Source organism: Microcaecilia unicolor, chromosome 5, assembly GCF_901765095.1.
Source record: "Microcaecilia unicolor chromosome 5, aMicUni1.1, whole genome shotgun sequence".
Classification (NCBI taxonomy): Eukaryota; Metazoa; Chordata; class Amphibia; order Gymnophiona; family Siphonopidae; genus Microcaecilia; species Microcaecilia unicolor.
The window spans coordinates 105,618,950-105,643,573 of NC_044035.1; the positions used below are offsets into that span (position 1 = coordinate 105,618,950).

At 47.3% G+C, this 24,624-nt stretch overlaps 1 protein-coding gene across 1 annotated transcript in view; it reads right to left on the reverse strand.

Annotated features, from left to right (window-relative positions):
- The window catches only part of LOC115471271 (putative hexokinase HKDC1), a 110,937-nt gene that overhangs the window by 41,305 nt on the left and 45,008 nt on the right, over window positions 1–24,624 (reverse strand). The window contains exons 12-15 of the mRNA XM_030204973.1: window positions 21,863–21,982; window positions 11,580–11,675; window positions 8,465–8,564; window positions 5,091–5,274 (exon numbers count right to left, since the gene is read on the reverse strand). Coding sequence (XP_030060833.1) covers window positions 5,091–5,274; window positions 8,465–8,564; window positions 11,580–11,675; window positions 21,863–21,982 — 500 coding nt within the window. The remainder of the gene's footprint in view (window positions 1–5,090; window positions 5,275–8,464; window positions 8,565–11,579; window positions 11,676–21,862; window positions 21,983–24,624) is intronic.

The window sequence follows — 24,624 nt, forward strand, 5'->3', positions numbered from 1 at the left end:
GCACAGGACTACTTCACCGCATCAATGGGAGAATGGATGGGGCCATGTACCGTACAATTCTGAGTGACAACCTCCTTCCCTCCGCCAGGGCCTTAAAAATGGGTCGTGGCTGGGTCTTCCAGCACGACAATGACCCAAAACATACAGCCAAGGCAACAAAGGAGTGGCTCAGGAAGAAGCACATTAGGGTCATGGAGTGGCCTAGCCAGTCACCAGACCTTAATCCCATTGAAAACTTATGGAGGGAGCTGAAGCTGCGAGTTGCCAAGCGACAGCCCAGAACTCTTAATGATTTAGAGATGATCTGCAAAGAGGAGTGGACCAAAATTCCTCCTGACATGTGTGCAAACCTCATCATCAACTACAGAAGACGTCTGACCGCTGTGCTTGCCAACAAGGGTTTTGCCACCAAGTATTAGGTCTTGTTTGCCAGAGGGATTAAATACTTATTTCCCTCTGCAGAATGCAAATAAATTCATATACTTTCCACAATGTGATTTTCCGGATTTAATTTGTGATGTGCTATCTCTCACTGTTACCAATAACCTACCCTTCAATTATGGGCTGCTCATGTCTTTGTCAGTGGGCAAACTTACAAAATCAGCAAGGGATCAAATACTTATTTCCACCACTGTATAGGCTCAGGCCAGCTAAATACCAAAAAACTATTCAACTTAGTGTGCAACATACTAGATACACAACATACTATATCAATAAATGAAGAACTCCCCCCCCCACACACACACACAGCGACCGCCCTAGCCACATACTTAGAACAAAAGGTAAGCACAATCAGATCAGATTTACCAACACCAAAGAATAATGTTAATCAATAGATGGACACACTAAACAGGGAATGGGAACCATTTGTGCAGACAGATCATGGTCTACCTTCAAAACACCCACAACTAAAGAGATAAATACTCTATTACATAAATATACAAAATCACGCTGCATCCTTGATGAATGTCCAAACACCTTCATGAGAGATGCTCCCACATGATTTATCGCCTCACTGATGGAACATCTAACCCACATGCTTAATATTGGATACATCCCAAGTAACAAAGGAAGTATCATTCTCACCCCACTCCTCAAGAACATTGCAAACAAGAAAAATGATGTATCCAACTACAGACTGGTGGCTTCCATTCTTCTTCTGGTAAAAATCATCGAAGAAGTAGTTTCACAGCAACGGAAGTAATATTTATCCTGCTTCTTGGTGCTCCACAAATCGCAATCAGGATTTAGACCACAGCACAGCACAGAATCTGTATTAATATCACTGGTGAGTGATGTGAAAACAGAGCTCAGCAATTGTAGCTCAGTCCTGGTCCTACAGTTCGACGTGTCCAGCGCATTTGATGTGGTGGACCACGACATACTGATTTACCTACTAGACACCATAGGCATAGGAGGGCAGCATAGGAGGGCCAGTACTCTGCTGGTTTCGTGGCTTCCTCACCAAAAGATCATACAGAGTTAAAATGCCAACAGGCTTCTTCTCCTCCTGGTCCCCTAACTGCAGAGTACCACAAGGTTCACCTTTATCACCCATCTTATTTAACATTCTAATGTCACCTTTGGGAAGGAAACTAGAAGAAAATGGATTCAGGATGCAAATTTATATAGATGACATAGAGGGGCATAATCGAACGTGAACGCCCATCTCCATGGGCGTCTATCTCCGAGGGCGGGTACGTGAAGGGGCGGGCCAGGCCGTATTTTTGAAAAAGATGGGCATCCATCTTTTTTTCGATAATACGGTTTGTGCCGGGCAAATGCATTGCATTTGGGCACATTTGAGCTGGGTGGTATCGTTTTTCAGCGATAATGGAAACCGAAGGCGCCCAGCTCAAAAACGAACAAATCCAAGGCATTTGGTCGTGGGAGGGGCCAGGATTCGTAGTGCACTGGTCCCCCTCACATGCCAGGATACCAACCGGGCACCCTAGAGGGCACTTGTAACAATTTAAAAAAAAATTAAAATACCTCCCAAGTCCATAGCTCCCTTCCCTTGGGTGCTGAGCCCCCCAAATCCCCCCCAAAACCCACTGCCCACAACTCTACGCCATTACCATAGCACTTATGGCTGAAGGGGGGCACCTACATGTGGGTACAGTGGGTTTTGGGGGTGGTTTGGAGCTCTCCCACTTACCACCACAAGTGTAACAGGTAGGGGGGAATGGGCATGGGTCCACCTGCCTGAAGTCCACTGCACCCACTAACAACTGCTCCAGGGACCTGCATACTGCTGTGATGGAGCTGTGTATGACATTTGAGGCTGGCATACAGGCTGGGAAAAAAAGTTTTTAAAGTTCTTTTTTTTGGGTGGGAGGGGGTTAGTGACCACTGGGGGAGTCAGGGGAGGTCATCCCCGACTCCCTCCGGTGGTCATCTGGCCAGTTGGGGCACTTTTTGTGGACTTGTTCGTGAAAAAAAAGGGTCCAGAAAAAGTGACCCAAATTCTCGCTTCTAGCACCCTTCTTTTTTCCCATTATCGCCGAGCGCGCCCATCTCTCTGTGGCCGATAAACATGCCCCAGTCCCGCCTTCACCATGCCTCTGACATGCCCCATCAACTTTGTCCATTCCCGCGACAGATTGCAGTTGGAGACGCCCAAAATCGGCTTTTGATTATACCAATTTGGGCGCCCACGGGAGAAAGGCGCCCATCTCCCGATTTGGGTCGAAATATGGGCGTCTTTCTCTTTCGAAAATAAGCTGGATAATGATTCACATCCCGTTTAAAGGAAATACCCCTGATATAAAAGATCAAATCCAATTAGGACTCAATATCATGGCAACGTGGGCATCCACATTCAAACTGAACTTGAACAAAGACAAGACCAAATTCCTGGTAATATCTAATCCTACTAACCCCTACCTCCAAACTGACCTCGAAATCAACAATCACAAATACCAATTGGAAAAAAGCCTAAAGATACTCGGAATAATTATAGACCAACACCTGACCTTCGAACCACAAATATCCACAGTAATCAAAAAATGTTCCACACATCCTAGAAACTAAGAAGAATAAGGTCCCATTTTTCTACCACAACATTTTGTCTCTTGATGAAATCCCTGACACTATCTCAAATTGACTACTGCATCAGTATCTTTATGCTGGCTGTAAAGAATCCAGCTTAAAGAGACTGCAAACGGCACAGAATACTGCTGCGCATCTGATTTTCAAAGCAACATGATATCACAGAGCAACCCCCTTATTGCATACATTACACTGGCTTCCAGTGAGAGCGAGAATACAATTCAAAATCTTGACCATTGTCTACCAAATCCTTAATGACATGACCCCCAAATATCATAGCCCCTATTGATATTACCATAATGAAATGCCCTGTCAACTGCTAGAAACTACCTATTGCTATGTCAATCCAATTGCAAAGGATTAAAACTCAAGTCCATCCACATCTTGGGCTTCCCCTACATGAACACACTACCATTAGCTGTAAGAGTAATGACTATCTACAATTCTGCAAGACCCTGAATACATCACTCTTTAATAAGCACTATATAGATAACAGCTAGCTCATCAAATACAGGACCACTACTTACACAATGCCTCTACTGAATCGATTAGAAATACACACCTAGAAATGTGTAAATAGTTCTCATCTTGGAAGTCCTATGTTGCGCTCTACAGTTACATTGTTGAATAACTACTATCCACTATACTGTTGCAATGTTGATATGTTTAATTTAGGCATCATTGATGTCCTACCACACTACAAACACTACTTCATACATTCCACCTTAGTTATACTACCAGTTACATTGTTATCTACCCTGTCTATATTATTATCTATTGTTATCTACCCTAGTTACATTGTTATCCATAGTTCTATATAATTTTCACCCAGTTATAATGTAAGCCACATTGACCCAAACTTTGACCGGAGAATGTGGGATATAAATACTAATAAATTAAAAACTGAAATGAAATGGTGGGAGACTGTGTGAGTGTCTAATGGAAGAATGGTATATGGTAGGTGGATTGGGATGTTGAATGGGAGTTGCATGGGTATTTGATGTGGTATAGAGAGATATGGATATATGTTTAGGGTTCTTCTCACCCTTCTTCTACCTCCCCCCACTTATCTTTTCCACTTTCCTGTCCTATCACTTCTCTACTGTCCTCCTCCCCCTTTCTCCATACACTTTTTCCTACATGTTCCTCTTCTTCCTCTTCCCTCAAACTTCTTTTTTCTTATATTTTTCAGGACTCAGCTCCAGTTTTCATTGCAGCTGCAGTCATAGTAGCCCATTTCTTTTGGCAGAGGTCTTGGCCCTCTGCAGCAGACATCCTCACTCTTGGCCACAACTCTAGCACCAGAAAGCTACCTCTTCTGGTACCAGGGAGCTTGGGCCACCTGTGGCATAGGTCTCCGTTCGTTACCCCTCAGGCCATTTTGTCTTCTTCCTGATGACAAAGTCTGAGCTCCCTGCCTCAATGCAGAATCTTGCCAGCTCCTGCTGTACTGTACTCATAGGTTTGTATGCACATGTGAACACAAACCTATGCATACAAAGGAATAGACAGACTGAACTCCTCAATAGGCATTATCACTTCAGTCAAACATACCTTAAAATCATCAAATATAGAAGTACATATAACCCTAGGCACACTCCTCCAGCTTAGCTCCTCACCCTGGGGGTTACTTCACTCCTTACCCAGGAGTCGGAGTCACACAAACAGATATTTCTCTTCTCTGCCACTCACAGAGCTCGGAGTCTTACTGGCAGGTTCAAACGAGCTGGGCACAGGCCAGGGGCCAGACTTGATCCCGATCTTTCTCTGGGCATTCATTCAATAACCAGTCAGCAGTGTCAGTTGCAATAAACTTCAAGTTGCTTTACTAACAGTAACTTGAAAAGCAATTGATTAACTTGATAACTTAGTCTGCATAATACAGGATTTTTCAGGGTGATCAGCACAGCTCAACAGATTCTCTCTTTCAGTCAGAGCACATAACTTACAGTTCAGTTCTATTTCATACACATTAATGGTCAAATTAAATAAAGAGATTTTGTACTCCTCATACTATCAAGCAGTATGATGATCCCTACCTCTGCTTTCCAGAATTCAGTGACCCTTCATCCACTTGTTGGTCATAATTTGTCCTGATATCATCGAGGCAGCCGTTGTCACCAAATCCTCCCCATTCTGTGTTGATGCACATTCGTTCTTCCTTTTCTTCTATATATTCTATGTTTTTCATCTCTTCTATGTAACACACATTTGTACCAGTACCTAGAAGGAAAAAGAATTCAGCCATTAACTGACATCAACACTCCTGTGGGCTGTTACATTTTTTGAAGGTATGAATAAACATTTGGAAAATGGTAATCCAGTTGATGTAGTGTACCTAGATTTTCAGAAATCTTTTGAGAAAGTCCCTCATGATTTGAGAAACTTCTGAAGAAATTAAAAAGCCATGAGATAGGAGGCAACGTCCTGTTATAGGTTTGGAATTGGTTAAAAGGTGGAAAACAGAAGGTAGGAGGGTAAATAGTGGAGTACCACAGAGAACCAGAGCTTTTTAACATATTTATAAATGAACTGGACATGGCAGTGGCATAGCTGTGGGTGGGCCCAGGCCCACTTACTTTGAGCTCAGGCCCACCCAGTTGTAGCACACCTAGCCCCACCAGCTCTCCCTCCCGCGTACCTTTTAAATAGCAGACCTTCGCAAGTAGCAACTAATACACACTGCCCACGCCGGCCCTACAGACTCCCTCTGATGTATTCCCACCTATGCAGGAACAGGAAGTTGCATCAGAGGGAAAGCTGTGGGGCCGGCACGAGCAGTGTGTATCAGATGCTGCACACTGCCGGTAAAGATCTGAAGGCTTGCCTTACTCAAATCTCTGATTGGTTAACCAATCAGAAACTAATATTAAATAAAGAGAAAACAGTGGCATGCTGGTTATCTGGAGGTCCATCCATTCCTACTATTCCATTGCATTTCCTTGTAGCTAATATATATCCAGTAGAGTCTTTTAGATATCTCGGCATTATTTTAGATTCCCATCTGATGTTCTTCCCACATATTTCTGCCCTTTCCAAAACTAGTTTCTTCTACCTTCATCAACTAAGGGCTGTTCGAAGATTTTTTGATAAGAAAACTTTCCATTCTCTTGTATCGTCCCTCTTGGTTTCTCGGCTCGACTATTGTAATATTATTTACTTAGGCTGCTCCCGTACAAATATAAAGTGACTTCAATTGATTCAAAACACTGCCGTTAAACTCATTTGCCATGCATATAAATTTGACCATGTCTCCCCTCTATTTCAGGAACTCCACTGGCTTCCAGTGGAAAAGCAATTTATTTTCAAATTACTTAACTTATATTTAAAACACACAGGAACAATTTACCCGACTACGTATCTATTTTTCCCATCCCATACTCCCCTGTGCGATTGCTTTGTTCTATCAATGACCATCGTTTAGTTCTTCCAAACCCAAAACAAGCACAATTAGAATCCACAAGTCATCGCAAATTTTATTTCCAGGCACCATTCCACTGGAACTCTCTCCCACTGTATATCCGCTCTGAATCATCTTTTTAAAAATTTAAGATAGTTTTAAAAACCTGGCTATTCAAACAAGCATTTGATTTAGTCTGCGGGGTGAGGGTGTGTTGCATCATATTCCTTTCCCTGTATTTCTTGAGAGGCATATTTTCAAAGCACTTTGGGAGGCTAAGTTCCTTAGGTTTCTATGGAACTTTGGGAGGCTAAGTGCTTTGAAAATGAGCCCGTTGGTCTCCCTTACCCTCTTGGTCTATTATGCTGTCTTCTGTTGTGTGCCTGACTCTGTCCTATTGATAAATTGGAGTTCCTTTCAACCTTTCAATTTTGTATTGTTGTTTTAGACTATAAACCGCCCCAGTATGCGAGTCAGTTTGGGCGGTATAGTAAGTTTTAAATAAATGAAAATGAAAAAAGATCCGATCCCCCATATCTCCCCACAATCTTCTCCAGTTCTCATCTCCCCTCCATTATCCTCCCAGTTCTGATCTCTCCTCCATTATCCTCCTAGTTCTGACCTCCCCAATCCCTTCTTCCTCCCATTCCCCAGCCCACCTCCTTGGTTCTGGTACTTCTATCTCTAGAGTCAACCTGCCATATAAAGAGTCCAGGGGGATCGGGGTATTGGACCAAGGAGTATGAGAGGATCTGAAATGGGATCAAATAGCAGGATTTAATTTGGGGTATGGGGAGAGTCAGAAATACAGGGGGGGTTAGAAAGGAGATTGAGGGAGAGGGATCAAATTAAAAGGAAGGAATAGATGGGGGTGGTGGTGGTGGTGGTGGTGGTGCTGGAGTACCAGATCCCTTTATCCGGGTCCTGGCTGATATTAAACTGGGACCTGGATAAGTGTCTTATGCATGGGCCATACATGGTTTGGTTTGTGATGCCCAGGCTAGGGGTGCCCCGAGACCTGGGAGCTGTAGGTTCCCAACTTGATGATCCCATCCCTAGGACTCCCCAACTTTGAGACTCTATGCTAAATTTTTAACTTCCCATTGACAGTAAAAACTTACAACTTCATTTTATCTCTGGAGAAGAAATTATGCTTCAGCAGTAACTGGGAAGGAAAGAACTGCACTGGAAGTAATTCTCTGTACAGCTTATTAGCATGTATTTCCATGTAAAGAGCATTAAGTCTAGTTCAGCGCTTTACATCTGGTGTAGTGCTGATTTTTATACACTACACTATGATCCCCTTCTATATCAAAAGTGATCATAATGTATAACAATTGGCGCTAAACTGGAAGTAATCTGCTGTACTGAGATTAGCGGTTTATTTCACTGGGCCCTACAGCCTGTAAAGCCTCTTAGCCAGAGAAATAACTTCTGTGCTTATAAGCAACTTGTGTTGTGCTTGGATATGGAAGGGTAAATAAGCAAATCTGAGATAATTCACGGTAAATATGGAAATTAGGTAATTCCACTATTTGGGCTATAATCATCTGAAACTGATTGACAGCAGTAGAAAGTTTTTTTACTAGAGACATTTTATTTATTTATTTATTTATTTATTGCATTTGTATCCCACATTTTCCCACCTATTTGCAGGCTCAATGTGGCTTACATATTTTTGTTAGCATTGTCAAACCAGGATATCAGATACAGTCAGTATGGTGTAGAGATTAAGTAAGGGAAGAGAGAAGAAAGTAGGGAGTGATTAGGGTAGGTGTAGAAGGTGGGCTTTCATAACTGAGTGGGTTGGTGAGGTGGGTTAGTGAGATTATCGGTTCTCATTGTAGGCTTTGTTGAAGAAATATGTCTTTAGAGATTTGCGAAAGATAGTTATTTCGTTGATTGTTTTCAGGTCTGTAGGAAGCCCCGCAGAGGGATCCCTGGAAGTAAAATTGCAGTCTTTATTATATCTACCCTTTCATAGCTAAATGTGTACTCAAAACAGGATCTTACCAACAATAAGACCGATTTCACAGTTTGGATCTTCATATGCACATGTCATCATTGTCCCAACGGTATCATTGACAACTGCTACAATATCCAGGTCAAACTCCTAAAGTAAGACAAACACATCAGTAGTGAATTCTGAGTTCAGTTGGTAGAATGAGCCTCACCAGACTTGTGGAGGGTAATATATAAGGGAGTGCCCAGCATAATCCCATTTTAAAGTCACTTATAAATACAAATGCAGTAGACACCTACTTGTTTTTGTAAAATACTAGTGTAATTGTAGAAAACACACCTGCATTGCAAGGGCGGACATTTACACCTGCTCTGGAGCACCTGTGTCCACACCTATAATTTTTAAATATGCGTAGATTAGTGTATTTTTTCATTTTGGGGGCATTTTATCCAAATGGGTTAGTTTTACGCATCAGACCAAAAACGGCAGGTGAGTGCTTCCATAACAATCAAACAGGCAAGCCAAAGAGTGGAAGGAATAGTTCCAAGAACTGCCAGAAGTCCAATACCTTCAAAATGAAAATTTATTCTCCAATAAAAGTTACAAACACTGTGCTGACCCAACACGGACTGTGTTTTGGCAGCGTGCCTTCCTCCGAGGTCACAACTTGACATGGATGTAAAAAATAGTATGGTGAATAACTGCAATACCAGCAGATGGCACAAAAATCATCAGCAGCAGCATAACATGTCTGTTCATGACAGGAGTGAACCTCACTCCTAAGACAGGGTATGTTGAAGATGATCTCAGTCTCTCAAATTTACAGCTCAGTGGCATAGCCAGACCTGAGATTTTGGGTGGGCCCAGAGCTAATATGGGTGGGCATGCACTGTCTATATAAGTATGAGTAGTGTCTCTTGGGATCCTACAAAATAATGCCTTAGAATTCACTTGATGCCCAACAGCTGCCCTGCATCAGTATAACCACATACATATTAATGGAAAAATTGATATTTTTAAATATAATTACATTATCCCACAATCACTCCACTGCAAAATGCTATACACAAACTTGTGCAAAAACACACTCATATCCTTACTAAACCATAACAGCACTAATTCCAAGGACTGGACGAGCTACAACCTTATGCTTGAAAAGGCAGAACTGTAATTACACTAGGCTCTAAAACACCAATACACTACCTCGTGAAAAAAAAAAAGCAAAACAAAAAGGGCTGCAAATACTACACGCTAGCAGAATACTGCACCTTGATCACACATGAAAAACACATGACACAACAGACATGACACAAGGAACTAGAAATCAAAAAATATAAAGGCAAAATACTGAACTGGAAAGTTAACTCAAGAAGTCAGACTCAGCATACAGCAATACCAGAAAAATTGAAACTTACATGCAAAATATCACAGATTCACATTTCCAAAAGCTGACATATTCCAATTAATAAATTCTAAATAAAATACTTTTTTCTAGCTTTGTTGTCTGATCTATTCGCTTTGGTCTCAGTGTCTTCTGTTTTATGCAGTGTCTTCTTTCCATCTGATATTTTTTCGCTCACCATGTCCACCATCCTCCTGTGTCCTTATGTGTCCTATCTACCATCTGTAGCCCTGTCCCTATCCTTCCTCGAGTTTCAGTATCTGCCCTCAACGTGTTCCAAACCAGCCCTTAAACTCAGCAGTTTTCCCTCCATCCATATCCAGCATTTCTCCTCACTCCCCTCCATCCATGTGCTTCTACTTCCTTTGTCTTCCCTCCCCTCCATCCTTGTCCAACATTTCTCCTCTCTTCCCTCCCCTCCATCAATGCGCATCTCCTCCCTGACTTCTCTCCCCTCCCTCCATCCACCCATCCAGCAACTCTCCATTCTCCCCTGCCCTCTCCTCCATCCACCCATATCCAGCAAATGTCCTCTGTCCCCTGCATTCATCCATCCATGTTCAGCAATTCTCCTCTCTCCCCTGCCCTCCTCTCCATCCATCCATGTCCAGCAACTCTCCATTCTCCCCTGCCTTCTCCTTCAACCATCTCCAGCAAATGTCCTCTCTCCCCTGCTGCTTGTCACATGGTGTTTGCTGATCGGTTGGCTGTTCCTTTGTTCTCTCTGTGGATTAACTTGCATACATAAAGGAATTCAAACCTATCAGCTTCTTCTCAGAGAAAGTTGATTGTGACCCCTGAGGCAGGCGCTTTGGCGCCGAAACACAGACCGTGTCGGGTCCTTGATATTGATATGAATATTCTGAATAAACTGTTTTTTGAGATTATTTCCCTATTGGTTTGCGCATTTGTCAGCCTCTACTTTTGCTGTTTTGCTTTGACTTTCCGTGGAGGCTCCTCCTGTCTTCTTGGATTCTCTCTCCCCTGCCCCCTCCATCAATCCCTGTTGACCGGCAATTCTCCTCTCTCCCCTGCCCATTCTGTTTCTTTCAATCCCCTTCCCCATTCTATCCGGCGTCTCCCCCGTCCCCACCTCAAAAGAACGACAATGTGGATGCAGCAGCTCACAGGTTTGCTTGCCCTGTGTTTTGAGTGAACGACGACGGCTGCGCGGGGGAGTGGAAACCAAATCGCTTCCTTCCTTACAATGGACTAGATGGGCTGGCTGGCTGGCTGGCTCACTTCCACTCCACTCCCGAAGTTGCAGCGTAAAAGCAGCAAACAGCGAGCCAGTCTCGACTCCGTCCTTCGCTTCCTGCCCTCTCTCTGCGCAGTCCCGCCTTCCTCTGATGTCATTTCCTTTCGGGCGGGCAGGACGCTGAGAGGGCAGGAAGCGAAGGACGGAGTCAAGACTGGCTCGCTGCTTGCTGCTTTTACGCCCGCTCGCCGCTGCAGGGAAAAAACTAAGTCGTCGTCGTCATCGTGGAAGGTGAGGGTTGCAAAAGACTGGGCAGGCCTGGGCCGAGATTGGGTGGGCCTTGGCCCACCCAGGCCCACCCGTAGCTACGCCCCTTTTACAGCTAACTCAAATATGAGCATACATGAGTGCTCCATCCATGCTCCAGCAAAACTCTACCCCTGTACTTGTCTACCAGCAAAGTACCCTCCATCGTGTCAAAGCAAGAACTGTTTTGTGGCCAGAATTTTATAAGAAGCCCCATTTGTGCAAACATGATTTTATAAAATTACCCCAATGTGCTTACATTTCTCCTTTTTATAGCTTCTCTCAGCATGTCAACGATATCTTCCCCTTCACAGTCTGTTGCTTTGAAACCTTTAGACCATCCAATAAGAGTTCCCTGTAACAAGGCCAAAAACAAAACAGTATAGAAATACCAAGTTCTTCATGAGAAAGTTGATCAGAAATTAACACAATTTGAATAGTATAAAGATGTTTGTTTTTTATAAAATGATGTTGAATATTAATCTTTGTTTATGTGCAAGAGAAATTCTGCTGAATTTTACAAGAAACAGAGGTGTCCTTTTACCAAGCTGCGGTAAAAGGGGGCCTGCACTAGTGCCAGTACGTGGTTTTGACATGTGCTGAGGCCCCCTTTTAACCGCAGTGGGTAAAAGGCTATCTTTTTGAATAGAAAAGAAATGGTCATGTGGTAAGTAAATCTAAACACCAACCCAGAGCTTATAGAGTATCACACTATTTTCTAATCAACCAAAAAGATCTCTATTCAAACAACATAACAGTGGTGTAGTGTTTTTTAGGGAGGAAAAGCCTCAAAATAGTGATAGGTTGAATAAGTGATCAACAAAGGAGTATCCTAAGGGAGCTCCATCCATTCATCACAGGCTGAAAAACCTCCTTAATTTTAAATATATGGTCCCCAAAGAAAGTGAATGATACATACCTGTAGCAGGTGTTCTCCGAGGACAGCAGGCTGATTGTTCTCACGACTGGGTGACGTCCGCGGCAGCCCCCACCAACCGGAAAAAAGCTTCGCGGGACGGTCGGCACGCAGGGCACGCCCACCGCGCATGCGCGGCCGTCTTCCCGCCCGTGCGCGACCGCTCCCGCCAGTTGAATGACTAGCAAAAGATGAAACACACAACTCCAAAGGGGAGGAGAGAGGGGAGGTGAGAACAATCAGCCTGCTGTCCTCAGAGAACACCTGCTACAGGTATGTATCATTCACTTTCTCCGAGGACAAGCAGGCTGCTTGTTCTCACGACTGGGGTATCCCTAGCTCTCAGGCTCACTCAAAACAAGAACCCAGGTCAATTGAACCTCGCAACGGCGAGGGTATAACAGAAAATTGACCTACGAAGAACAACTAACTGAGAGTGCAGCCTGACCAGAATAAATTCAGGTCCTGGAGGGTGGAGTTGGATTTACACCCCAAACAGATTCTGCAGCACCGACTGCCCGAACCGACTGTCGCGTCGGGTATCCTGCTGGAGGCAGTAATGTGATGTGAATGTGTGGACAGATGACCACGTCGCAGCCTTGCAAATCTCTTCAATAGTGGCTGACTTCAAGTGGGCCACCGACGCTGCCATGGCTCTAACACTATGAGCCGTGACATGACCCTCAAGAGCCAGCCCAGCCTGGGCGTAAGTGAAGGAAATGCAATCTGCTAGCCAATTGGAGATGGTGCGTTTCCCGACAGCGACCCCTAGCCTGTTAGGGTCAAAAGAAATAAACAATTGGGCGGACTGTCTGTGGGGCTGTGTCCGCTCCAAGTAGAAGGCCAATGCTCTCTTGCAGTCCAATGTGTGCAACTGACGTTCAGCAGGGCGGGTATGCGGCCTGGGGAAGAATGTTGGCAAGACAATTGACTGGTTAAGATGGAACTCCGACACCACCTTCGGCAGGAACTTTGGGTGGGTGCGGAGCACTACTCTGTTATGATGAAATTTGGTATATGGAGCGTGAGCTACTAGGGCTTGAAGCTCACTGACCCTACGAGCTGAAGTAACTGCCACCAAGAAAATGACCTTCCAGGTCAAGTACTTCAGATGGCAGGTATTCAGTGGCTCAAAAGGAGGTTTCATCAGCTGGGTGAGGACGACGTTGAGATCCCATGACACTGTGGGAGGCTTGATAGGGGGCTTTGACAAGAGCAAGCCTCTCATGAATTGAACTACTAAGGGCTCTCCAGAGATGGCTTTACCTTCCACACGATAATGGTAAGCACTAATCGCACTAAGGTGATTCCTTACTGAGTTGGTCTTGAGACCAGACTCTGATAAGTGCAGAAGGTATTCAAGCAGGTTCTGTGCAGGACAAGAACGAGGTTCTAGGGCCTTGCTCTCACACCAAACGACAAACCTCCTCCACTTAAAAAAGTAACTCTTTTTAGTGGAATCCTTCCTAGAGGCAAGCAAGACACGGGAGACACCCTCAGACAGACCCAACGCAGCGAAGTCTACGCCCTCAACATCCAGGCCGTGAGAGCCAGGGATTGAAGGTTGGGGTGCAGCAACGCTCCGTCGTTCTGCGAGATGAGAGTCGGAAAACACTCCAATCTCCACGGTTCTTCGGAGGACAACTCCAGAAGAAGAGGAAACCAGATCTGACGAGGCCAAAAGGGCGCGATCAGAATCATGGTGCCGCGGTCTTGCTTGAGCTTCAGTAAGGTCTTCCCCACCAAAGGTATGGGAGGATAAGCATACAGGAGGCCGGTCCCCCAATGAAGGAGAAAGGCATCTGACGCTAGCCTTCCGTGTGTCTGAAGTCTGGAACAGAACAGAGGCAGCTTGTGGTTGGTCCGAGAGGCGAAAAGGTCCACCGAGGGGGTGCCCCACTCTCGGAAGATCTTGCGTACCACTCTGGAATGGAGCGACCACTCGTGCGGTTGCATGACTCTGCTCAGTCTGTCGGCCAGACTGTTGTTTACGCCTGCCAGGTACGTGGCTTGGAGGAGCATGCCAAACTGGCACGCCCAACGCCACAGCCCGACGGCTTCCTGACACAGGGGGCGAGATCCGGTGCCCCCCTGCTTGTTGACGTAATACATTGCAACCTGATTGTCTGTCCGAATTTGGATAATTTGGCAGGACAGCCGATCTCTGAAAGCCTTCAGCGCGTTCCAGATCGCTCGGAGCTCCAGGAGGTTGATCTGCAGATCCTTTTCCTGGAGGGACCACAGACCCTGGGTGTGAAGCCCATCGACATGAGCTCCCCAACCCAGGCGAGATGCATCCGTCGTCAGCACCTTTGTGGGCTGCGGAATTTGGAATGGATGTCCCAGGGTCAAATTGGTCCGGATGGTCCACCAGAGCAGTGAAGTACGGCAACTGGTGGAGAGGCGGATGACATCTTCTAGATTCCCGGTGGCTTAGAACCACTGGGAAGCTAGGGTCCATTGAGCAGATCTCATGTGAAGACGAGCCATGGGAGTCACATGAACTGTGGAGGCCATATGACCCAGAAGTCTCAACATCTGCCGAGCTGTGACCTGCTGAGACGCTCTGGTCTGCGAAGCGAGGGACAGGAGGTTGTTGGCCCTCGCTTCGGGAAGGAAGGCCTGAGCCGTCTGGGTATTCAGCAGAGCTCCTATGAATTCCAGAGACTGGGTTGGCTGGAGATGGGACTTTGGGTAATTTATCACAAACCCCAGCAGCTCCAGGAGTTGAATAGTGCACTGCATGGACCGGAGGGCTCCTGCCTCCGAGGTGTTCTTGACCAGCCAATGGTCGAGATATGGGAACACGTGCACTCCCAGCCTGCGTAGGTACGCCGCCACCACCACGAGGCACTTTGTAAACGCTCGTGGGGCGGAGGCGAGCCCAAAGGGCAGCACACAGTACTGAAAGTGTCGTGCGCCCAGGCGGAATCTGAGATACTGTCTGTGAGCTGGCAGTATCGGGATGTGAGTATATGCATCCTTTAAATCCAGGGAACATAGCCAATCGTTTTTCTGAATCATTGGTAGAAGGGTGCCCAAGGAAAGCATCCTGAACTTTTCTTTGACCAGGAATTTGTTCAGGCCTCTCAGGTCTAGGATGGGACGCATCCCCCCTGTTTTCTTTTCCACAAGGAAGTACCTGGAATAGAATCCCTGCCCTTCCTGCCCGGGTGGTACGGGCTCGACCGCATTGGCGCTGAGAAGGGCGGAGAGTTCCTCTGCAAGTACCTGCTTGTGATGGGAGCTGAAGGATTGAGCTCCCGGAGGACAATTTGGAGGCAGGGAGGTCAAATTCAGGGCGTATCCGCACCGCACTATTTGGAGAACCCACTGGTCGGAGGTTATGAGAGGCCACCTTTGGTGAAAATATTTTAACCTCCCCCCGACCGGCAGATTGTCCGGTACGGACACTTTGAGGGCGGCTATGTTCCCGTGGATCCAGTCAAAAGCCCGTCCCTGGCTTTTGCTGTGGAGGCGCAGGGGGCTGCTTAGGCGCACGCTGTTGACGGGAACGAGCGCGCTGGGGCTGTCCCTGTGCCTGACGAGGCCTTCGGGCCGGCTGGTTGTACCTACGCTTTGCAAAAGAATAGGGTGCAGCCTGCCGGGCCCGGGAAAAACGTCCACCTGCTGAGGTGGATGCTGAAGGCGCCCGGTGGGAGAGCTTGTCGAGAGCGGTTTCCCGCTGATGCAGTTGGTCCACCATCTGCTCGACCTTCTCACCAAAAATGTTATCCCCCCGGCAAGGGACGTCGGCCAGTCTCTGCTGGGTGCGGTTGTCCAGGTCAGAGGCACGCAGCCATGAGAGCCTGCGCATCACTATACCTTGGGCCGCAGCACGAGATGCCACGTCACAGGTGTCATAGATACCCCTGGACAGGAACTTTCTGCACGCCTTCAGCTGCCTGACCACCTCCTGATAAGGCCTGGACTGCTCCGGCGGGAGCTTCTCGACCAGGTCCGCCAGTTGTTGCACATAGGTCCGCATGTGAATGCTCATATAGAGCAGGTATGACTGGATGCGGGTCACGAGCATGGAGGATTGGTAGGCCTTCCTCCCAAACGAGTCCAGAGTGCGAGACTCCCGCCCCGGGGGCGCCGAGGCGGTATCCCTCGAACTCCGTGCCCTCTTGAGAGCAGAATCCACGACCGCCGAGTCATGGGGCAATTGGGGCCGCATTAACTCTGGGTCGGAGTGGATCCTGTATTGGGACTCTGCTTTCTTGGGAATGGTGGGGTTAGTTAACGGTCGCACCCAGTTCCGAAGCAGTGTCTCCTTGAGGACATTGTGCAGCGGCACCGTGGAGGACTCTCTAGGTGGCGATGGATAGTCGAGGACCTCGAGCATCTCGGCCCTCGGCTCTTCCACAGAGACCACGGGGAAGGGAATGCTGATAGACATATCCCGCACAAAGGAGGCAAAGGAGAGGCTCTCGGGGGGTGAGAGCTTCCTCTCCGGTGAAGGCGTGGGGTCCGAGGGAAGGCCCGTAGACTCCTCTGAGGAGAAATATCTAGGGTCCTCCTCTTCCCCCCACGAGTCCTCATCCTCGGTATCGGACATAAGCTCATGTAGCTGAGTCCTGAACCGGGCCCGGCTCGACGTCGAGGCACCGAGGTCTCGGTGTCGTCGAGCGGTGGACTCCCGCGCCGGCGGGGACGGAGCTCCCTCCATCGACGTCGACGGGGACTCCACCTGCGTGGCGGTCGAGACCGGCGCCGCAAGCGGCGGCGGTGTCGACGGCCCCGGCGCCGGGCTAGAGCTCACCGGCGCCACAGACATCGGCGCCGAGGGCGCAAGCACCCCCGGCGCCGGCACAGCCTGGCGCATCAGCCCTTCCAGGATCCCCGGAAGGATGGCTCTGAGGCACTCGTCCAGGCCCGCTGCCGGGAAAGGCGGTGGGGCCGGTAGGGGTGTCGGTGCCAGAAGCTGATGGGGGCCAGGAGACGGCACCGAGGTGCCGGAACCCTGACGCGTCAGTACCTCCACGACCGACGGGGACCTCTCCTCTCGACGATGACGCTTCGGCGCCGCCTCCTCTCCGATGTCCGGATGCACCGAGGGCGACCGGTGACGACGCTTCTTGTCTTTCTTCCGATGCGCGTCACCGGTGCCGGGAGGTATGGAGGAGGAGGAGGACGATCCCCCTCGGTCCCGGGGAGCCGGGTCAGACAGGGTTCGGTCCCGAGGGCCACGGGCTGAGGGAGTGACCGGGGCCGACTGCCCACGCGGCCGCTCACCTCTACGCTCGCCGGCGGGCCGATGGGACCTGTTCTCCTGGGGTCGATGCCATCGGTGCCGATGTCTCGGGCATCGATACCGGTACCGAAGGACCGGGCGTCGATACCGATGCCGTCGAGGTCAACGTCGAGGGGCCGGCGCAAGTTCCAAAAAGACGGTCCCGCAGAACTTGCCTCGCAACCTGAGTCCGTTTCCGGAAACCGAGACACAGGGAACACGACTCGATATTGTGCTCCGGCCCGAGGCACTGGAGGCACCAAGCGTGGGTGTCGGTCTGCGAGATCGGCCGGCCGCAGCGACCACACTTTTTAAATCCACTCGGGACCCTTGAGGACATCGACGGAAAAATCGCGTCGGCGAAGTCAAAGTCGTCAATGGTGGCTGAAATCACACCATGAAAAGGAAAACGACCGTGCGGCCACTAGGCCGCAACGCGGCGTCCCCGCTGGAAGCGAGGGAAAAAGGGAGCGCGTGCTCCACACGCGCAGGGTTTCTTTTTTTTTTTTTTTTTTTAAAAAGAAACCGGACGGTAACTAAACAAAGTTAAACAAAGAAAAAGCACGATCCGCGTAAACGCGATCGAAATCCGGCGGCTGAATCAGAGAGAGCGGTGTTAGGCACGACTCTCTCCAGACGCGGAAAAAAAGGAACTGGCGGGAGCGGTCGCGCACGGGCGGGAAGACGGCCGCGCATGCGCGGTGGGCGTGCCCTGCGTGCCGACCGTCCCGCGAAGCTTTTTTCCGGTTGGTGGGGGCTGCCGCGGACGTCACCCAGTCGTGAGAACAAGCAGCCTGCTTGTCCTCGGAGAACACTCGATTCTGCTTTTTACTAGTGTTATGAGGTTCGCTTATCTCTCCAGCTGTTCAGTATCTTATCACCGTCCACGGCCCAACTTCGGCCCGAGTTTCGATTCCTGCATCAGGGTCCGTGATGCCCATCGACTGTCGTCTGCAAGAGAGTAATCTTATTACACCACACAATTCTCAAAAATCTGACCTCTCTCTTAATTCCAAGTCTCTCCTCACATTCAGTGCTGGCTCCTCTCTCATCTGTTTAAGCTGTCAATATGGCGGTGGCTTATAAACCCTGACATCAGACGCTTCTAGCCAAGTCACACCCATTGATTATAAGTCCATCCAATCATATGACGGAAATAACAAGGGAACCTCCTCTGACTCTGGGAAGTAGAGTATCCCTCTCTGGTCACTCGCTCTATCAATGGGTGTGGCTTGGCTAGAAGTGTCTGACGTCAGGGTTTATAAGCCACCGCCATATTGATAACTTAAACAGATGAGAGAGGATCCAGCATTGAATGTGAGGAGAGACTTGGAATTAAAAGAGAGGTCAGATTTTTGAGAATTGTGTGGTGTAATAGGATTACTCTCTTGCGGACGACAGTCGATGGGCATCACGGACCCTGATGCAGGAATTGAAACTCAGGCCGAAGTTGGGCCGTGGACGGTGATAAGAGACTGAACAGCTGGAGAGATAAGTGAACCTCATAAAACTAGTAAAAAGCAGAATCGAGTGTTCTTTGGGGACCATATATTTAAAATTAAGGAGGTTTTTCAGCCTGTGATGAATGGATGGAGCTCCCTTAGGTTGAATAAGTGATCAACAAAGGAGTATCCTATCACTATTTGAGGCTTTTCCTCCCTAAAAAAACACTATACCACTGTTATGTTATTTGAATAGAGATCTTTTTGGTTGATTAGAAAATCATGTGGTAAGTGACTTGCCACAGGGCCATTTCAGGGGGAGCACTTACTGCCACCCATTGAGGCAGTAAGGAGGCTGCGATTACAGCTGGGTAAGCACCAGTGCTACAAAAATAGAAGTATTTTTGTGGCGCTGGAAATGTTGCGTACTGGGGATGGGAACTACTGCTGATCTCCTGCGGTAGCCCAGCGGTAGTTCCGGATTGGTGCACAGTAAATTCATTTTTGGATCCAATTCCTGGAGTGTCCCAAAAAAAATCATTTTATTTAACTTTAGATTCTCCTTCTTTTATCTTTAAAAGTGCAGTGCTGCTTACATGCACCACTGGAGAAATAATCTTTCTACTAAACCACTAGACTAATTGTGAGAATTCCTATGATCTTGAGGATGTGTTTTATTTATGTTATTGTATTTTGAGATGATGATTTTACATATTTATGTTTGTGCTATATTGTTTCTTTATGCACATTTTTAATATTTCATATTTTTATTTCTATACCAGTTAGAAATTAGCAATCAGGGGAGAAGTTATCAATATGGGGTTCTGTTAAGACAAGTTATTTTACCAGACTTGTGGTAAAATAACCCGTCTTAATGGTAGCCCAAGTTGATAACTTCCTCACAAGTGGTTTATAAATTTGTTAAAATAAATAAACATGCCTTGGTTGATCAGAAAACTATGAGGCCCTTTTAATAAGCTGTGCTAAAAAGTGGCCTGTGCTATTTTTAGCACATGGATTTCCTACACACTGAGGCCACTTTTAGTGTTGCGGTAAAATGGCTGCATTTTTGAGTTTTTCTAATAATGGCTGTGCGGGAGCCCTTACCATAGTCCTAGGGGGGCTAGGCAGTGCTGGTCCTGGGGGGGGGGGGGGGGGGCTGGCAGTGGTGGCCCTGCCCTAGGCCTGGCTCAGTCTCTTGACAGCTCTGCTGTTTTAGTACAAAATGACAGGAAAAATCCCCTGAAATTTTTTTTCCTGTATTTCATCAACAGTGCACACTTTTGTGACTCATGCACAGTTTGACTACTAGTGTGCATTATTCTCCTGATTCTATAAAAGTCACCAAAAATTGCATGTGCAAATTTAGGTGTAGCCCTGATTTGCACATGCAATTTAATAGAATAACAAGCCAATTAGTGCCAATAATTACTTATTAACAAGCAATTGGCACTAATTAGATTTAATTGGGACTAATGCGCGTAAAGTTAGGCACAGGATCTGTGTCTAAAATTTACATGTGGCCCAAAAGAGGGGGAATGGAAATAGGAGGACTGAACAGGGGCATAGTTTTGAGTAATGTGCATAATTACAAAATATGGATGTTTCACATGTAAATTTAGGAAAGGGAATTTGTACCATGTTCCGTTGGTGTAAAAGTTGGTGCCTAAATTTACCCACAACCTCTCTGCTTAAGCGTTTATTCTATAAACTGTGCAAACTTTAGAATATAACTTATAGAATATAATATAACTTAATATATAATAAAAATATATATAATATAGGACTGCACATTAATCGTAATTAATGTGTTAATTATTAATCGTGATTAAAATTTTTAACTGCCCTCCCTCCTGACTGCCCACCTACACGGTCAGTCTAGCATCTCTCACTCCTTGCCTGGACCATGGGATTAAAAATTTTAATCGAAATGGAGCCCTAATATTTTTATATATCTATCCTGTATAATAATTCTCACCACCAACGTTCTAATGAGTGACTGCCTGTGTCCGTGGCTCCTGGAGTTGCTGAGCTAGGCTCCGTAGCCAGGCTGATGTCACTCACAGCTGATTCCCAGGCAGGGGGAGGAGTAGGGAAACACTTGCTCCGCGTGTTTCCCTACTCCTCCCCCTGCCTGGGAATCAGCTGTGAGTGCGCCGCTCAAAACCCCCCTCGGCGCATCACCCAACCCCCCCGGCACATCAAACACCCCCCTCCCCCCCGAAGCACATCACCCCGCCCCCCCGGGCACATCAACCCCCTCGCCATCCGCAGCTGCCACTGGTAACGCTGTCCGGTCACTGCTACTTCTCCTGTTGAGCAGCAGCGGCTGCTACAAAAAGAAAAAAAAGCCATAAATGTTTTTAAACATGAAGTGTGGCACCGCAGACAGCCCTCAGGCATTGGCTGTCGGCTCTGCAGCCGCTCCTCCTTTCGCCTCCACGTCACTGCCCCTGGAGTAAGACCCTGGAGGAGCACAAAACTGCTTGCACAAAAGCATAAACAAACAGAAAAGCAGAATAAGAGAGTGGGAGCATGTTTGAGTTAGGTGTGTGAAGGCCAAAAATTGTAATTTTGTTTAGTTTCCTATGTCTTTTACTGGATTATTCATTTTATTTTGGATTTTTCCATATTTTTTGCTTTCTTGGCCAGTGTCATCAATAGCATGCGCTATTACTCAAATGAAGCACACTACTGCTTATATGGGGCTAGATTCTATATATGGCGCTGACCCACTTAAGCGGTATTCTATAAGTTACTAATTTATATTAATTATAGATAGATAGCTAGATGGATATAGATATGGACATATATGTATATACTAGTAAAAAAGGCCCATTTCTGACAAAAATGAAACGGGTGCTAGCAAGGTTTTCCTCAGAGTGTGTATGTTTGAGTGTGACCTTATTCTGCTTTTCTGTTTGTTTATGTTCTGTTCTTCTACTTACCTTATCAATGCCTGTTTGCTTGCAGGGGAAGGAAAATGTGAAACCCAGGGGAAGAGGAGCCCCTTTTATTCCCACGTATTCCAAGAAATCAGCAATGCACTGCACGATGTGATCAAAGAGCTGAAAAGAAAGGATAAATTTGTCACCTATAAACATTAACGCATTACCCCCTTATCTCTTATGCCTGTAATGAACTGCACATCCAGTCTACTCTATAATTTACTTCTAACATTTATGAACTTTATTAGAACATTACTTTGTATTTCTCACTCCGGAATGGCGATTGCCATCACGGAATAATGTAAGCCATATTGAGCCTGCACATAGGTGGGATAATGTGGGATACAAATGTAACAAATAAATAAATAAATAAATATTGTAACAGCAGTAATTTGTGTCACCCCTCTCATCTCATGTGGAGTCTGACATGTTTTAACTTAGGGGCCCTTTTACTAAGCCGCGTAAGCATCTACATGCGCCCAATGTGTGCCAAAATGGAGTTACTGCCCGGCTACCATGTGGCTCTTGTGGTAATTTCATTTTTGGCACGCATCCGATACGCATGTCCAAAAAATAATTTTTATTTTCAGATGTGCAACAAGTGACATTTGATGCACATAGGTCATTACCACCCGATTACTACGTGAGACTTTACCACTAGGTCAATGGCTGGCGGTAAGGTCTCAGACCCAAAATGGATGTGTGCTAATTTTGATTTTGCCACGCGTCCATTTTCTGCAAAAATAAAAAGAGGCATTTTTTACAGGTGAGCTGAAAAATGGATCTGCATGCGCTCAAAACACATGCCTACACTACAGCAGGCCATTTTCAGCTCACCTTAGTAAAAGGATCCCTAAGTATTTCAGGAACATGCACAAAGGCATTTTCCAGCTGATATTCAAAGCGATTTAGCTGGCCACTGACCAGTTAAATTGCTTGGTTGGGGCTAGCTGCTAATTTTCAGCGGTATTTAACCAGCTAAGCACTGCCAAAGTTTTCTGTTAGCACCTAACTCAAAGCTGGCTATGCTGGGGGCATTCCAGTGATGGAGTCAGCAATTGGCCATTTAAGTACTGATATTCAGCACTTAGCCCCCGGATTCTATGTAGCACACCTAGAAATCCAAGCATATTCTGTAACAACGCATGTAACTTAATTGGCTTAACAAGCTAATCAGCGTTGATATTTATTTATTTTATGTATTTGTTTCATTTGTATGCCACATTTTCCCACCTATTTGCAGGCTCAATGTGGCTTACATGGTACCATAACTAGGGCCGCTGAGAGACTGGGCCGGGCCTGGGGCAAGGCCGCCCCCGGGGCCCCGCCCCTGCTGCCCTTGCCGCCCCGCCCCCCGAGGTCACCGCCGCCGCTCCCCCTCCACCCCCCCTGAGGTCGCCGCCGCTCCCCCCCATCCGTCCACCACCGGGCCAGGCCCCCTACATTGAAATCGCAGTCTCACCTTCGTGAAAGCACTGCTGCAGGCAGCAGAATGCCTCCCTTTGGCCCTCCTTCCCTCCTTGTGTCCCGCCCTCACGGAAGTTACGTCAGATGAGGGCGGGACATAGGGAGGGAAGGAGGGCCGAAGGAGGCGTTCTGCTGCCTGCAGCGCTGCTTTCACGGAGGTGAGACTGTGATTTCAATGCAGGGGGCAGATGGTTGACGACGGAAGGCAGGTGGAACTGTGGTGCTGGGCCCCCCTTGGAGGCACGGGCCTGGGGAATTTTGTAAAGCTCTCCCATTCCTCTTGGGAACAAGACTGGACCTTTGGGTCAGTGACTTCCCTGCATCCAGAAGAGGTGAATGCCACAGAGCTCCCTCAGAAGAGTTACTGCCCATCATGGAGGAAAATCCAGTTAAGTTTATGCGGTCTGGATTTTATGTCGCTGCATGCAATAATCTGTGCAGTGATGTAGCCATGAAGCTGCCGTGCTGCCTGCCCTGCTCTCACTCATGCACATGCTGGTTTTAGTGAAACTGATCATGCATGAGGGAGGCTCGCCCCCCCCCCCTCATATGAGTGCAAACTGAGGATGTGCAGAGGGTGGGCCTCTCTAGCGCATGCTCAATTTCACTAAAACCAAGCATGCACAGAGTGGAGGGGGGGGGGGAGCAGGGCAGGAAATGTGGCAACTCAGGAAGACCAACCATGGCTGGAGGAAGGCTTCCACTAGCAGGGTTTGGGGACCTCCGCCAGCCCAGGTACATGGGGTTGTGGCGGGTTAGGGAGGAGAGCAGTGCGGTGATGGGGCAAAATTTTGTGCTCCCCCACTTTGGGCTCAGGCCCCCCAAAATCTGAGGTCTGGCTACGTGCCTGCTGTAGCGTTGCTTTTCTCAGAAGCAGAAATGTAAGTCCCGTAATAGAATGAGCTGAAAGCAGGACTAGATCAGTGTAGTCTGGAAAAAATGAAGTCAGTTAATGACCCTAAATATTGTTGCCCAATTTTAAGTGGGAAAACTGAGGTGGGGAGAGAATAAGTCTATGACTTAAAAATAATGCACTTGGGGGCTAATCTGGAGCTACTGCCAGCCGGCACGCGCCATTTCCCACGCTAGGGAAAATTGTCCCGTATTTTCTAGCACGGTGCTAACCTGGCAGTAATTGGGCAGCGCCATGAGCTATCTGGTTTACTACCAGGTTAGCGCAGGAGCCCTTACCACCACCTCAATGGGTGTCAGTAAGTGCTCCCCCTCGCATGGCCACACAATAAGAGCAGGATGCTGGGCTTGATGGACCCTTGGTCTTATCCCAGTATGGCGGT